The 17742-nt window shown below is 42.2% G+C and overlaps 1 protein-coding gene across 2 annotated transcripts in view; it reads left to right on the top strand.

Moving 5' to 3' along the window:
• LOC147700926 (C-type lectin domain family 2 member D-like) overlaps positions 1–17742 on the top strand; it is a 144730-nt gene that overhangs the window by 117222 nt on the left and 9766 nt on the right. For both annotated transcript variants that reach the window (XM_086929774.1, XM_086929773.1), the window contains exon 5: positions 7891–7994. In XM_086929774.1, coding sequence (XP_086785900.1) covers positions 7891–7994 — 104 coding nt within the window. The remainder of the gene's footprint in view (positions 1–7890; positions 7995–17742) is intronic.

The raw sequence follows: 17742 nt of genomic DNA, 5'->3' as shown, positions 1-17742 counted from the left end.
TCACCAGAAGAAGTCCGGATTGTCTCAATTTTCATACGTTCTTTCCGTATTTTCAAGTACTTGGCGAGCAATTTCCCCATTTTATTCTGACCGCCGTAGTAACGTGAATTACATTTTAATAAAAGATTGGAGGCAGCGTCTGTGGTAAATTTATTGAATGAAATGTTGGCTTCAATGAGATCTTTGAGAGAGGATTCAGTATTAGAGGAATGATAAGTGAGTTCGAGTTGTTTGATTTTAGTAAGAAGTTGAGCAGATTTAGCTTCTATGAGTTTTTTCTTTTGTGACACAAAGTTTATGATAAAACCTCTAGAAGCTGCTTTAAAGGAATCCCACACCATAACATAGGGGGTATCGGGAGTTTGATTTAGTAGAAAAAATTCTGTGGCAAAAGTAGTAAATTGAGTAAAAAAAATGGGGTCAAGAAGTAAACAATTATTGAATCTCCATCTGCCGGAATGAGGGAAAAAGGGGATGAGATCAATATCAACAAGAACAGGAGCATGATCTGAAATTAAAATGGCACCAATGTCAGAGTGTATGGCATGTTGAGCTAAAGATTTGCTGAGAAAATTATAATCAATGCGGGATTGTGAATGATGGGAAGGAGAATAAAAACTGTCTTCTCTAAGGTCGGGATTACATAATCTCCAGATATCTACTAATGCATTATGATGGACAGCATTGGTGAATTGGGAATGCATTCTAGACAGCGAAAATTTTACCTTTGAGTATCCGTCGAGGATAGGGTCATAAATTTGATTGCAGTCACCACCTAAAATAATATGCTCATCAGTAAGTGTAGCCAACTTATCAGAAATGGAAGGCCAAAAGGATTTGTCAACGCCAGTGGGAGCAAAAACATTGAATATAACAAGAGGAATTTTATCTATAAGTAATTTAACAATGACCCAACGGCAATTAGCATCGCATTCATGAGAAACTGTAGAAATATTTAACTTTTTATGAAACAAAATCACAACTCCGTTTTTCTTACCCGTAGCAGGAGAAAGAAATACATGTCCCACCCAACAGCGTTTGAGTTTCAAAGCTTCTGACTCTGAGAAATGGGATTCTTGAAGGAGGGCAACATCAGTTTTAAGTCTGGCGAGATTATTTAAACCTTTAACATTCCAAGTAGTAACCCGGAAGGTGAATCAAAGAAAAAGTATATAAAGTAGTATGCTTACTTAGCACTGAAAAGAGAAAGTGTAAAGATCAATGCAAGAATAAAGAAAAAGAAGCCAGGGAGTAAAGTGAGAGAAGGAAGACGAAAGAAAAAAGAGAGGTAGAAGAAAAGCAAAGATGAGGATAAAGGAGTGAAGGAGGAAGAATTGTTGATGAAATAAATAAAGAATAGAAAAAGATAAAGAACAAGAAGACAGTACAGGTCCAAGACAGACGACTGAAAAACATACTTACGAGAACAAACAAGAAACGAGGGTGACGGCGCCAAAAGACGACGGCGACAACAACGAGAGCGGACATCAGACCTCCGCCGTAATAATTCCAAAAATTCACAAAAACAATGTGACACATCGGGAAAGGAAAGGGGAGATGACATCTGTAAAAAAGAGAGAAAATGCATAATATAAACAGAGGAAACATGGAATCAGGACATTTCTGAACAAGGGGTAATTATAAAGAGTAAAAAAAAAATAATAACAACAATCAGAACAGGAACAACAAGAAAGAAGCAAGAACAACAAGACCAAACTGTTATAGGGTCCAATGTAAAATAAAATAAGAAAAGAATAAAATGCCTCATGAGGAAGGACCCCAAGAAAAGAAACATAATTAAACACAGATGAAGCAGTAAATGAGAAAACAATGTGACAAGAAAACACAACTATAGGACTAACTCTACGAAGAACCATTTAAACATTTATAGAACCAATCAAACAATTCCAGACGTTTCCATAACATCAGCTCCATGATGACGAAGGAATTCTTGCAGGGCCACTGGATCTTCGTGGTAGTCTTGTCCTTATAGGTAACCTTGAAGAGACAAGGGTGAAGCAGGCCATATCTGGCATTAAGAGCCCGTAACTGAGGACGCATATCCAAAAACTTTTTCTGGCGGTCAGCTGTTGTTTTAGCTACATCTTGTGAAAGAAATAGTCTATGACCTTCCCACATAATTTGCTTTTTAGCTTTAGCCGCTGATAAAACCTGTAGAAGATCAGTGTACTGTAGAAACAGCATGATGACACCTCGGGGTTTGCCGGATATTTTGGGACCAAGTCTGTGGGCTCTTTGAATGTTGATAGTAGATGAGGCAGGTAAGTCCAGAATCTTTGGGAGAAAAGATTGAAAGAAAGTAGTAGGGTTTGTCCCTTCTGAAAGTTCCGGAAGACCATAAAAGCGAAGGTTGTTCCTACGGTTACGATTTTCCAAATCTTCTGTTTGACGTTTGAGTTGAAGTATATCAGCTTCCATAGAAGGGATGCGTGAACAAGAGGTTTGAAGAGATTACGTTGACTGTTCTACAATCAGAACTCGAGAATCTAATGAAGACCATTTGTCATGTAAAGCCTGCAATGTTTTGGTGGTCACTTCCATGAAAGGCTTAAGTGCACGTATTTCCTCTAGAATGAGATCCATAGAGGATGAGACTGAGGCAGAGTTCGGAGAAGGGGGATCCTTCTTTAGGCGTTTAGTAGAGACAGCTGTTGTTGGAAGTTTGCTTGTATTTTGCATTTTGGAAGATGTATTAGGATGCAAATCTGATCTTAAAGTGGGATTCTCGTCCATATCCTGTATTGTGGAGTCAGAGTCCGAATGGACAGTTGATTTGAGCCGCAGAGAGCTCAAGGTTGCGCAATTTGCCCATACAGAAGCAAGAGATATTATGAAATGAAGCTCAAATTAGTTATGTTGTGCTAAGCGCCACAAAAATTATGTCAATGAACTTCAGTGGCTCAAACTGAGGAGAAACATGAAAAAGCCAGTCAAAATTGTGGCAAGTCCAGGACAGAGAGCATGTTGAGGAAGTTAAATGCGCGCAAAGCAGTAAAGCAGCATTAAAAATGGTACATAGCCCAAAAATAGAGAATGAAAGTCATGAAAAGCAGAAACAAGAGGGTTTTTGAGGAGAAAAAAGTTTCATAAAACAGCGCATTCATAAGGAGGAATCGCGCGAAAAACGGAGAAACAAAAACAAAATGGCGGCCAAAATCGGCAAAACCGAGTCGCACCAAATTTAAAGGTGACAAGGTATCCAAATGCGGCAAAAGTCAGAGCGCTTTGCTCACCTCATGTTGGGACATCAAAAGGTGTTTTTTTGCGCTCGATGCGCAATTCCATCTGATAATAATGGACAAAATACACTGTAATAAGAGTTCCATGCACTTGGCGCATGACAGGATGCCAAAACATAAATTTACCAATAAGAAGCAATACTATGAATGAGTAAACCATACAGCATGCTTAATTTGGTATTATAGCCAAGAGAGCCATTTTAAAGAGATCATTTTGGGGCACATTCATGTAACATTGCAGGCTCTGAGAGAGGCACTAAGAAATACGTATGATTTCACATACACTGACTGGCTACACAGAAGCAAGATTGCTGAAATGTCTTTCTAAAGCATATTAGTAGCAGCACATGGAATTAAGGTCCAAATTCACTTTCCTGTGTAGCTTCTAATATTGAACATAAAAAGTCAGTAAGCTAAATCCAGTAAATGAAAGAAGCATTACTCTTTCTGAAGACACAGCGCAGTGAAAACATTTCCCTCAGCATGCAAACTGCTTTAAAGAAATAATTTCCAATATGTGAGTCAGTAAGTAATATGATTCACGGAGGAGGTGTCGAAATGAGGCCATAAATCACTGCAGAAATGTATCTTTAAGCATCTGTGCTGCCAGTGAAGGTGCCATACGTGAAAGGAAAACAGCTCCCTCAGCGCGTGAGCAACAATTAGGCAGCTGGTACAAATACCTCAGCTGAGAGCAAAAGGGTCACAACAGGTCAGAGCTTGCCAGAAAAGAGACGAAAACACTTCTATCTAGAGGTGCTCACATTCCGACCTCGATTTCTGCAGTTTCGTCGACCTCCGAAGCTCAAATGAAGCCAGAAAATCACTCGGAGAACCCCGTCATCTCCAGCGAGTCACAGGAGTGCCGCCATCTTCCTCGGGCGCTAGCCACGCCTCCCAAAATAGAGTACATTTTAATAGGAAACATTACACACACAAAAATCCAATGAAAGCAACCAAAGATAGGATTTTTAAAAAGTACTAAGTAAAAATAGTGCCGAAAAGTTTTTGTAAGCAGAAGACTGGACAGGACGGGTTTCCAGGCCGGCCTTCATATAGGGCGAGAAAGATAAGCCAAGCAGGTTCATCTCAGTCAAAGTCTTTTCCTTCCGACGTAGGCCTAGATTCAATAAGATTTTGTGTCGTTTGTGTGGTGCATCCCAAAACAAAATCCATGTTGGCCTTTATTAAGCCATGCCAAGTCAATAGTTTAGTAAATACAAAGTAACGAAAGGCAGCACAAAGACCTTACTTGCATCACCTTGTATCGTGTAGGCGTTAATTGAACAGAGTATCCACACAAGTATTTTACTGCAAACAAAGATTTACAAAGACTTTTCATCCTGGGTTTGTGTCAAAATGGGGCCCCTACCCAACATGGGTGGAACAAGGAAAAATATCTTGTTTTCTCCTTGTTACTTCCTATTTCCAAGTGTGCCACATTCTGCTGTAGACATAGAAAGAGAAACATTCATCTAAGGATTGTTTAGGTACAGCAAATTATCTCTTCTTGCACGAAAACAGTAATGCAGACACATGGTGCAAGGCTACATGTGTTAGAGCTAGACAGCACATAGTGCGCCATCGCTATGAGGGAGAAGAAGTGGGCCATGACTTAGTGAATATGGCGCATTTCTGCTCTCTCCCTTTCATGCAATGCACCACATCAAGGAAACTTGCTGCGTTTCATTGATGGAAAGGTTTGTAAATCTGGCCCCTTAGTCTTTTTTATAGAGTTCAAAATCCTTCCTCAGGCAAGTCGAAGCTTTATCTGATGAAGTTGCATCAAAATAAGATACCTTTGCGATGAGGTCCTGCTAATGCTCCAGAGGTCTTGGAGGTCCAGAAAATATCTAAGCCCCAACTTACCAGTGTTTCAGGAGCAGCTACTCTGGGCATTTCTAGGGTGCCATGACCTTAGGGACAGCACTTACGGTCTAGGATTCACTTCAACAGAGGCCACCAGTAGGGTCCAGTACAGTTCCTATTGGTGCCGGTCAATTGGTCACTTCAGGTAAAGGCCTATTGCAGCTTGTTGTGTTCCTATAGCCAAACACGAGGTTAGCCAGGTGACCCTTGAAGTCTACTTATTTGTCCTGGGTAAACGAAGGAGCCGGTCCTGTCCTGCAGGGCTCCCTTCTCAGGTTACAGCACGCGGGCTCCATTCTTCTTTAGATCATCTGCAGATAATAATAATAAAAATAATAATACTGAAGCCTATAAAGCGCAACAGCTACCTCAAGCAGAGGTGTCCCGGCGCTGTAGTAGCAGAAATAGCGCGCAGCTAGGCCAAGCACTTAAAATCCAAGCCTAGATAGCACTGAAGAGCCACATCTTCAAGGCCTTTCTGAAACTGGTCTCTGATGTGGCCTGGCGAAGGTTTCCCGGAAGGGCATTCCACATTAGGGCCGTTCTAACTGCGAGTGCTCTGCCACCCAGCCGTGCCTTCTCAAAGCGGGGCTGCAGAGCAGATTCTGAGAATTTGACCTTAAAGAACGATTTTGTTTGTAGCGGCAAAGTCTTTGTTTAAGATATTGAGGGCAGTTCCCGTTCAAGGCCCGGTAGGCCATGGTCATGGCCTTGAATTCAATTCTTTTGGCAACTGAGAGCCAATGGAGCTCACGTAAATGCGGGTAGACATGGTTCCGAAACGGGATGCATCTGACCAATCTCGCAGCCGGATTCTGTATCATCTGAAGGCATCGGATGGAGTATTTGGGCAGGCCGAGGTATAAGCAATTTGCGTAGTCAAGCCCGGATGTCACTGTAGCATGGACCACGGCTTTATCGGCAGTATTCTGGTAAGAAATGTAAAATTTCCAGGGGTTTCTTAGTTTGCTGAAGCAGGTAGCGGAGACCTGTTGGATTTGGGCTGAGAAAGCGAGATCAGGCTCCTACCTCACCCCTAAATTCGGATTTCAGATCAAGTAATTTTTATGAGGAGGGTTGAAAGGGGTGCTCTTTGCCCTAGCCAGTGAGCGGAGGTGACTCCTGGCTTCCCCCTAACCAATAGGGTAAAAGTTCCCAGGGGTGATGATAACAATTTTTTCAGCATTTCCTTTTTGTCCTACTGCCAACTATTCTATAGTGCACCTTACTCCCAAAATCCAAAATGTGGGAACCCTTACTCCATTGTGCAGAACCCTTGTGTTCACCCAGAGGTGCGGCCAAGGAAATTAGTAGTCAAATTGCCTGTGTCCATTCCAAACAGGTTCTGGGATCAACTCCCCCCCCCCCCCCCCTCTGGTTTTAAAACCAGCCTGGCTGGTGTGGGCCTCAGGCACAAATATTTCTCCCTCCCAGGTCTCTTTTTACACTGAAGTCTGAAAGGAAAGGCTTTACCTCAGTCCCTTTCAAGTCCGTGAAGTTCCTGGAACCTCCTAAACTGTTCTTCCAAGTCTGATAGACATCACATGCTCACACCCTGCCCATCCTGTCACCAGGCCTAACCCTTTGTTCTGCTTTGAGAGCAGTTTTCACACCTCATTAAGGTCAAGCACTAACTAGGCAGGTCCTGGCAGTCTAATACACATTAGCCTCCAGGAGCTTCAGGCAGGGAAAAGATATTGTTCAAATAGTTACTTTTCTTAATTATTTATTAAAAATCGAACTTCACCAATCAATTGGATTTTCATGAAATATGAAAAACAGTCTTTGAAGGACTATTCTAGACGTTTCCTGCTTACATTTATAATCCCTAATTTGACATTTTCTAGGATCCAGCTACAGCCCTGTCAGTAAAAATTGTGTTTGGGGCTAGTCGCTGGAGTAGCATGCCAACTTTAACTTTGCACAAGTACCACTTCTTAAGCATGAGGCACCCTAACTTGTGGGAAGCAAGGTGTTCTTGGGGGTGACTTATTAATATGTTCCCACCTATCAAAAAAGATAATTTTGACAGGTTTCAATAAGGTTTTTAGGTTGCTGCAGTCAGGCTACACATGGCAGGCCTGCAGCCAGGTTTTACAGGCCAACCCTGTGTATGACACAATAGGTCTTGCAGTCCACAGGTGGCATTTAACTGCCGGGCCCTGAGCGTGTTTTCCTGACCCGATACTAGATACCTATAGGCCACTTAAATATGTCAGTCAAGGAATAAGCTAATTTAACCATGTTTAAAAGTGGAGCACAAGCACTTTACACATGTTTTGCTGGGGTATAGAGCATGGAGTTCTAAGGCTAAATCGTGGGTGCCCATGCAGAAAGGGCAGATTTGTTACAGTGAAACTCCAAGGTGCATCGCTCCCTTGGTTGAACACTGAATTGTAGTCACTTATAGCAACCTCATTAATTCTTCTGGGATCGCCACTGATGCAAGAGAGGTAGTCCAGATCATCATGTGAATGTATGGAAGATTGCAATGTTGTAAAATAATTATTAGAGCTCATTACCCTTTTCATCTGAACAAAGCAAGAGTAGGCTCAATACGCATAAGTGACTATTTATCAATGAGCCAACCGTTTGTAAACATTTTAAGGTGTTGCCTGTTATATTTACTTATTTAAAACCTCAGCCGGTAATGTTGAGGATTATATTTATGTTTCAAAACCTTCTTCATCTTTGTGGTACTTTGTGCGGAATATGTCCTAATATTTGAGCATAAAAGTATTTTTCTCTTTAATGTTTTTAGTCCTTTGCAATTGCCCACAAAGGGACAGCTGATAGATGGATTGGACTGTACAAGGTCCAAAGCAACATGTGGCAATGGTCAAATGGCAGTCCTTTCAGTCACTGGTAAGTGTGATGTTTATGTTTCCTATAGTACATCATAGCACATGCTCTTTAAGCCCATACTAGGAGAAATGATGTCTTATTGCTATTAATGCTCCATTTTTGAAGGGTTATGTATTGCAGGAATGGTAACAGTATTTCAAACTACCAGAACAACGTACCTGAATTAAATTGTGGAAATTGTAAAACGTGTGTTTTAAATATAACTGCCCAAGCCGATACCTGTCATCACCTGCAGTGTTGTCACAATAATTATATTTATGTATTCAGTGGACTTTACATCTCATGCATTCAAATGTCCCCAAGCATTATTAATTAAGAATATAGGTACATGCCCAGTGCTTAATTGGTAAAAGAGTAGTGCTGGAGCCCAAGGTTTTTCGGTGAAATCAGTGCCCACACTGCCATATGTAGTTGTTGGTGAATGCCAAAGCCGTTTAACCCTAATTCCATCTAATGCCTCTTGTATACACCATTGGCATTAGTGAAAGTTGGGGTTCAAAGCTGTCGTCATGGTTCATGAGTCAGGTTTGTACTGTATTGTCTGTTGTCCTTGGCAAATTACAAACATTCTGGCTTAGTTCAGTTGAGCTTTAGCTAGGCATTGAACATCCAGGTTTGTATCATATATGTGCAGTGTTTGGGGGTTTGGATGCCCCTGTTTGTCTCTCCCCCCTCTTTTCCTCTTTTATTTTCTACCCTGCTCTGTCTGGGTCACAGTCTGATGATACAGAATATGTGGCGGTCCCAAAATGTGAGTGTCGGTGGGCCAGGCCTGTAATCACCAGCACAAATTAAGACCTGTGAATAATTCAGTTTCAGAAATTATATATCTGATCATATGCTTCATGAGCCTGCTTCGTATTCTCAGAGATTTCCGCTCGCAATAATTTCGAGGCCAGAAGGAAACATTTTTTTAGCTCCCCATTTTCGTACATGGCTTGATTAAAAATGAATTTATGTTTGCATGTGTGTTTCAATTGTGATTGTTATACATGCCTGAAACCTCAAACACATACATTGTTATAAACCTGTTTGCCTAGGCTAGACTGGAATTTCAAAATGAACAGCACGGATTAGCCACAAAAATGCCATGTAATTCACTTTAAAATCTGCTAATCTAAAATCTGCTAAAAGAAGCTGGTAGAAACAAAATCAACCTAATGAAATGTTTTTGTCAAAGTGATACTGTCCTTCCTTTTATTTGATGCACATGCCAAAGTGTGCAGTATTCAGAGGATTCTTTAGTTAAGTCTTGGCATCAAACAGCTTTAGCTTTGACTAGGCAGACCTGTTTCTAATAAATTTAGGGTAGGCTTTTCATCAGCCCCTCGCTTCCGTGCATATGCATAGATTGCTCTGTTGCCTTACTCAGTAGTCTGCTCTTTATTCAAATGCTGTCCTGCTTATTCCTGTGTTTAGCCCACCCAGGAACTTTTCATCCTCACAGTATTTCGACTGAATGAGCTGTAAAACTCCACTACAAACATGCAGGGCTCTTACTTTAGTTTTCTGTACTCTAAGGGAGTGCATGATTTCCGTTTCCCCTATTACTGTCTTCTTGCTACCTGCCTTGCTGCTTTTTTTTACCCGTTTTGCCTCTCTCTGCCCCCTCCTGCACTGTTACACCTACCATTTAGGTCTCTCCCTCTGCTCAGTGGCAGCTCCTTATTAGAGGCACACTTTTGTAGTCTCACTAGTCACTTTATTCAATTATTTTACAGTTCAGCTCAATCATTTATTATCTTATTCTGCGATCAAGAGTACAGTGTGATAACAGGCATTGTGTGACAACGGGCCCTGTGCTTCTGTCTTCAGTTGCAGTCCATTTCCCAGTGGATTTTAAACACGTGTTTTATAAACACGTGTTAGATATACCTCTCCTGCAGATACCCTTCCATTTCAGTAGAACAAAATTGTGGACAATTCATTTGCTTCTTTTTTTTTCTCCACACCTGTGTACGATTCAGACACCTCCTTCAGCTGTTGCTCTAGCATGTGCAGCAATGGGATAGGTCGGCCCTTTGTACAGTCCTCCTTGCTGACTTTATGTGTGAAGAGCTTGAAAGGAAGTAGCATCTCTGTCAGGCATTTAATTAGGCCCCATTGGTCCATCTGAAAGGTCATGCCTTTCACAGTAGCATCCCCTCTTTGCATGACATAGCGATTGATTGGTCTATATTGATCAAACAGATGATCAAGCATGTAATAAGTTGCGTTCCAATGTGTTGGCACCTGAGTGCTTTGACTGGAATTCTGGGCTCGCGTAGAATGATCCTCAGCTGCTTCTGGGCTTTAAAAGAATGGTTGAATTGTGTGCATATTCTTCTGCAGGTGGTCAGTAAGTTGACTCAGTCTTCTTTTTCAGAAAGTCTTGAACAATGATGTTAATGAAGTGCGCCAAACACAGGACCCTGAAATAGCCACCGCCTTAACTATATTACTGCGATTGTCCGTGGCAACAAAACCAATGTAAACCCCTCTTAGGTGCAGCCATTCAAAGAACTTGCTGTTAAACTCTTCCTAAATGTATAAAGCAGTATGAGATTTCTCCATGGTGAACATGTCTACAGTTGCATGTTTACGAGAAGCATTAACAATCTCAGCATTGTCAACACCTGCTGCAGATATCTTTTCTCTAACCCCCACAAAAGAGGTCCAGTGTGTGGTGATGCACATGTAATCAGTGACTTCGCAACTGGTCCACATGTCTGTTGTCAGGTGGGTATTGTGAACAGCACTCTGCTCCAAAGCTTGTCCAAGCAATTCATGCACGTCTTGATGTTGTTCTGGAACAACAACTATGGCAAAATAGCACCGGCTGGCAACCTTCCATGTTGGGCAGATGGCTGTAACAAATTACAGAAAACCCACCCCTTCCACAAAAGAAAAAAGGAGAAGGCCCAGCAGTAACATTTTTATCAGCTTCGCATTGTGCCAACATGCCATTGGGTAGTTGCGTTCGTACTGCCCCTCCGATCTAAGCAAGCTGAGAATGGTGGGCTGGATTTTTTTCCTTAATGGTGCCGCTGATTCAGGTGACTACATGAACACAGATGTTGTTAGGCTCAACGCTGCAGTTTTTTTCATTGCGGTTCATCAGTTGCCTTGGTGCCTCAGACGGACTCTTACTCTTGTGCCACTGAGATGTTGCTGAGGCTGATGAGGATGTGGGCAGTACCAATGGCACTGGGACAGGGCTTCTTTGTGTACCAGAGAAAATGTCTCCCTCTTGTTTATCTTCCACCATTATCGGATCTTCTTCTACTCCTTCATCCCCACCAACCTTGGGTGCCATTTTTTGGCTGCTAAGGTGCACCTTCCAATTAGATTGAGTGTTTTTTTTTGTGATGGGTTGCTTGGCCTCAGGTACCATAGTTTGACCCAAGCTTACCCGACTAACACAATATTTACAAATGGAGCATATAGCAATGTTCTCCTCCTTACTGCTAACCGAAAAGAAGTTCCAAACTGGGGAGCTCAACTTTCTCATGCTGCTGGAGCCAGAGGTGCCACTTGCAATACCAGATGAACTGGAGGATGTGCGTGGAATTTGACTCTGTGCAGTACTACTACCTAATTCTACTGTGTTAGTGGTTGTGCTGGATGTAGGTCGCGGCCGGAGGTACGTGTTACCTGTGTTGGTGGTATCCGTGCCACATCCCTCACAGCAATTTGCGATGTAAATGTAAATGTATTTCGACTTATATAGCGCACGTATCACCCGAAGGCATCAAGGCGCTTGCCTTGGGAACCCGTCCAGGCTTTTTCCCTGTGAGATAACCCCTATAGGCATCCCACAGCGGGTGGGCCGCCGTAGTGGAGATTAAGCAAGCTATTGCCCAGAGTTGCAGCGTGTGACCCCATGATTAGAGTAGGCACCGAGGCGAGAATTATCGAGTCTGTGGACATTATTGGGCTCAGGACCCTGCCGCACCGGGAATTGAACCCTGGTCCCGGGCCAGAACTCTGCATCAGGGTCTGCCACTCTAATCAGTGAGCCACACTCCTCCACTAATGTTAGTCTCCACTGAGGCGGGACTAATGTCCATGATGACTTACTCGTCATCATCCTCCTCTTGTACATCTATTCCATAACTCTAAGGCTTTCTGGAACCTTCCTTTTCCCTAGCCTTATCTCGTGGTATGTCTCACTCTCAGACTGAGCTGGTGGCTTCCAAGTGGCATTTAGATCATCAAAAGGGGGCTTGAAGAAGTTGATGGACTAACCCTCCTTCTCCTTGCTGGGGATCTGGAAGACAATGGATCTTCTGAAAGAGCAGCTTGCTCTTCTTCTTCCTCTGCAGGAAGCTCAATTTCCTGAACTGCCCCTACTTCGGGAGAAACAACTACTATTGTGGGCTGTTGTTGTGGCTTTTTTTGCGGCTGTTGTTGCAGCTATTATTGCCCAGTTATCTGCTGAGTTTCCTCCTGCGTTGATTGGGTACTACTTTGCGATAATGATGAGTCAATTTCAATATCACTGCTCGTTGGCGTTTTCGCGAATAGACTGGCTACCTCTGCGACACTCATGGGCTTGGGCTTATGTTGGTGGGGTGGGCTCACTCATGCGGAGGTGCTGCTCCCAGCTTGATTACCAGACACTGCTGCTGCAGGCACAATTTTTGGTTTCCCAAAAAAGATATTGGTCGACACACCAGAAGTGGTAAGTGGCACTTCCTTCCTCTCACTGGCAACTTTCCTGGTACTGGAGCACCTGGTACCTTTCTTTGGGGCCATCTTTTTTTACAGATGTCAGCAGCAAGCTGTGGCACAAGTTGAAGAGATGTCAGTGCTGTGTTCACACATCATGTGACGTTGTGTGCAGCAGGACTTCTGTCTGGCAGTACAATGGGTGATGATGCCTCCTCCTCTTTTGTGCACCTAAATGCAAAGAAGCAAGAAGAATATCAGTGAAACGTGGCATTTATGTTGGGGGTTAAATTTACTACTAGTACAAACTTACAAATATAATAACTTAGTGTGTGGTCACACTTTTTAGTGTTATTATTAATATTATTACATTTTATTAACTTGTTTATTCAAAAAATATAACTGTGTAACTATTTGTGAGACTTTGACAACAAGGGCTTTCATGATGTACTGTGTACAATCAGGAAGGATAGAAAAGAAGAAAAACAAAAATACAAATGTAATGGAACCTGCTTGTCATGAATGTGTGCATCACGTGGGATGGATGCAGCATTCAGGAAGCTGCAGCTGCCAATGGGGATGGAAGCAGTAAGCAAACAGGAACAAAGGAAAGTCATGCAGGCTAATATGGCAAAAGCGATACAGAAAAGGGGGTGGTGATGAACAGAGTGTCTGAATTAAGCAGACCACTCTTACCCAGTCCAAAGATCAGGGCTTGATCCATCACCGTTATTTATCTCACTGCCCCATCCCAGCTCAGAACCTGGCTATATGCAAATCAGTCTGTCCCTGGCCCAGTGCATCATGGGAACAGGGCAGACCAAACTACCAAGCCAATTCTTCACCAGAAAGGAGACAAGCTATGGCAAAAGCAGCACACTACTAAACTACCAACATGAAATCACCACCAGCCCCATGGTCACTCACTGTCACAACAAGCAGGAGGACTGGAAAACAATTAACTAAAGCAGGCCTATATGGCCAGGCAAAGGAGGCATGCTAAACAACACAGCTTTAATGCAAAAATGCAAAAACGAAAATCCATAGGACTAAAAAAGCTTAGAAAGTTACACAACAACCACAACACACACATTCAACAAAGGCATTTATTTAACACACCAAAAATGTGAAATACCCCCAAAAACACATTTTTCAATTCAATCCTATGCCATCCATGCCCAAAATTATGTTTAAATTCAATAGACACCACAGAAACAGTTGTTTCATGCCCCCATGAGTAGCTCTGGGCCTACTGGCAGATAGGCCTATTGGCAGACTAGGCCACATGCAGGACTATGGCAAAAGTACACTGCCTGGGTCCACAAAATGGCCGCCAGCCACATGGCCAAGCAGCCCTCAACAACAAGAAAGGGAAGACAGACACTGCAGGCCTATGGCAAAAGCACACTGCTTGGCTCCACAAAATGGCCACCAGCCACATGGCCAGGCATCCCACAACAACAAGTAGGGGAAGACCAACAATGCAGGCCTATGGCATTAGCACACTGCCTTTCTTCACAAAATGGTTGCCAGCCACATGGCCAGGCCACAACAACAAGAAGCCTAGGCCAAGAGGAACAAAGGAAAAACATGCAGCCCTATATAGCAAAAGCAGCACACTACTAAACTACTATCACTTATAGTCACAACAAGCAGGAGGCCCGGAAAACAATGAACTCAAGCAGGCCTATAATAGCCAGGCAAAGGAGGCATGCTAAACAATACCTCTTTAATGCAAAAAATATGCAAAAAGGAAAATCCACAGGGCTAAACAAGGTTTGCAAGCTACACAACAACCACACCACTCACACATCCAAAAAAGACATTTATTTAACACACACCAAAAAAGTGAAATACCACCCAAAACACATTTTGCAATTCAATTCAATGCAATCTATGCCCTACATGATGTTTAAATTCAACAGACACCACAGAAACAGTTGTTTCATGCACCCATGAGTAGCTCTAGGCCTACTGGCTACCCACTATATATTTTTTTTAAATGATGAAAAGTACAACAAATTGTAGTTGCAATGCCCCAATCAAACAATAAACACCAATTCTCCAACTTACTTGTAAAATCTCAAATCCAAAAGTCCTCTATTCCAATGATATATGTGATGCAGCAGACACAAAGAGTGATCCTTCAAGCTCCAAATCCAAATGAAAAGTGAACAGGACATGGACAAAGCACTGAGAGGAGCCTGCTGGACAAGAACAGGAAGTTGGAGACTCTGGGGCACTTCCTTCCCCTTAAAAAAAGTAAAAAAAGAAATGGGCTCCTTGCACAAAAAAGTACAGCCAAATGTCAATCGGAGGAGCTTTTTTCATCCAAATCATCATTTTTTAGACGATTTTATGCTGCTCGAGAGATAATCTTCTCCAGATTGCAAATTCTGCGTGTTCGGTAACGTGATCTTCACGGAACTTCTGCAGAAGTCAGATGGCGCATCCGAATGATGTGTTTGCGATCACACACTCTCATGCGTTCGCGCGGCCAGCTACCAAAATCTTGTGGCGCACGCGAACGGATAGGAAATCTCGTCAGTGACCCCAGGGATCCCGGTAAGCCGCTACCGTGCTTCTACATGAAACACAGAGTTGCCAAAATCTGCAATCTTCGCGAGGGGAGCGGATTTTAACACCCAGGGTTATTAACTCTATGACAAACACTGGGTCAGTCTAAACTGCAGTAATAGAGGGGCCTAATTTGAGATCTATACAGGGAGAAGAAGGAAGAGGCAGTGCTATGATTGGAGATGTTTTGTCTCTGCAGGAAGGTGGTGGCAAATCCAACATACGGCCCTCTTCTCTAGAGGTAGGCAAACATACAAACAAATGTAACCATATGGATAAAGAGATCCTTTTAAATGCTAATGATGACTCTGATGTCATTCTATACACCCCAGGCACTGATTCTGATACTCAAGATCAGGCTGATTCCACTTGGTTTCGTTCCTCGAAATGCCAGTTAAAGAAAATTTCAAAGCCATCATTGGAAAAAGGTTACAATGCATCCCTTTCCACAATACTGGAATTCTCTGGGAAACCAACATGGCTTGTTCACTCATTGTCAAGACATTGGTCTGCTTCCCCCATGTGAAGTAATATATTGAACACAAGATACAATACCGCTGGGTAAACCAATTAGAAACAAAGTGAAATCTGAATGCATTTGACCTCTCAATGGAAAGAAGGAGCTTACAACTCCTACCTTTGATCTAAAGTTACTAACTTTTTTCTCTAGGTATAACAAGGACCCTAACAAGGCATTGACAGAGCATGGTCCTCCTATCAAGACAAACCTTTGATGCTATAGGCCCAGTGCCCAACATTTATGAGATGGCGGAACAAGCCAGGGAAAATGTAACTCTCAATAATCCCAGTCACCCCTCGAACTGGATACAATGAGTTATCTGCTTTCTAGACAATGCTAACTCTGCTATATCCCTGGAGTTTCATAAAGGTTTGAAGATGAAAATAGGTGCCAAACTAATGGAATAAGCTGCTATGGAAATGGGACCCCAGGTTAGTTGTCTTTTATTTGGTGATTCTTTCAAGGAAATTTCTAGATACGTTAAGTTCACTAAGTTCTATTAAAAATTGCAAATGGTTTTTGGACTGTGTGTTTTCAACAGTACTGCCAGAAGAGGGTGCCGTTTGGCTGGTCGCTTTCACAGCAACAGGTCCCAATATCCAGAAAATCCAGGTCACACAGAATAATATCACCAAAGTCCAACATCCTGCTCATAGATTGTGAGTCAGGAGAGGCCGCTTTAGAAGGCAATCCAGATATACCAAGGAGAATGGTAAGCATACAACTGGTTCCCATTGCTCTGGGGGTACGATGCATTTCAAAGTGTTATCATGGTTGGTAAAAACTAACCAGGGATCCTTGGATATTACAAGCTATCCCAAGATAGAATTTTTCAACACTCTATATCAGGTTTCTCTTCCACACACGATTCAGTTTTCACATGGCAATTCCTTCCTCTTAGATCGAGAGGTTTGGGAGTTATAACTCAAACACATTATCAAAACAGGAAAAGGAACCTGCCCTGTAGTTTAAACGGTCGGCCTGCAGTAGGTCCGAAAGATTACATATCTCTCTGAACCCTACGGGCCCGATTCACAGAATGAATTTAAGACTCAATCCTAAACTTACTACTATTTTGGTATTCACAGAATGCACTTACTACTTTTGGCATTCACAGAATGAACTTACTACTTTTGGTATTCACAGAAGTTAGGATTTTGTCTTAAGTTTGTCTTAAGACAGACTTAAGACTGACTTAAGACAGACTTAAGACAAAATCCTAACTTCTGTGAATACCAAAAGTAGTAAGTTCATTCTGTGAATGCCAAAATTAGTAAGTACATTCTGTGAATACCAAAATAGTAGTAAGTTTAGGATTGAGTCTTAAGTTCATTCTGTGAATCAGGCCCTACAAGTATATCTCATAAATACATCACAACATATATTTTATCAAAGCAGTTTATTATAAATTATTACGATTCATTTTTTTCATTTTCATTTAGTATTTCATAGGTATAAACAAACATGTTTAAAGATAACAAATATAAATATACAACAAAAGGTTGAGTAGGAGGGTTATTTCCTAAACACAGCCCATATTCCCACAATTCATATCACCAGCACACACACACAATCATTCACAGTCATTCACACTTCGCTTCACAGTTGCCACATTTGTATATGATGGATATGGGACAGATGGGATAGAGTCCCAAAAGATTCAGTGGGTTCCAAGGGTGGAACAAACGCCGACGCGCGTTTCGGTGTATAGCCCAGCGCGGGCTACACCTTCATCAGGGCGGAGGTGAAGTGGAGGGAAACGAGGGCTACAGGTGAAAGATGTTCTCTGTAAGGATGATATATTTAAAATAACATGTGTTTAGAGAATATCCGAAGAGGGGTTCAGAGTTGCAAAATTTCAAACAACAACATATCAAGAATGGATACAAAAAACATAGCAATGACATCCAGGGGTTCCAGTGATCGGTATGGCCAAAACACACATTACAACATAACATTTACATAAGAAATTCACATATTCAGGATAAAACGTGACCAATT

This window comes from Lissotriton vulgaris, chromosome 7 (assembly GCF_964263255.1).
Source record: "Lissotriton vulgaris chromosome 7, aLisVul1.2, whole genome shotgun sequence".
NCBI classification, from domain to species: Eukaryota; Metazoa; Chordata; class Amphibia; order Caudata; family Salamandridae; genus Lissotriton; species Lissotriton vulgaris.
Note: the sequence above shows the minus strand (reverse complement) of the source record. Positions and strands in the feature narration are given on the sequence as shown.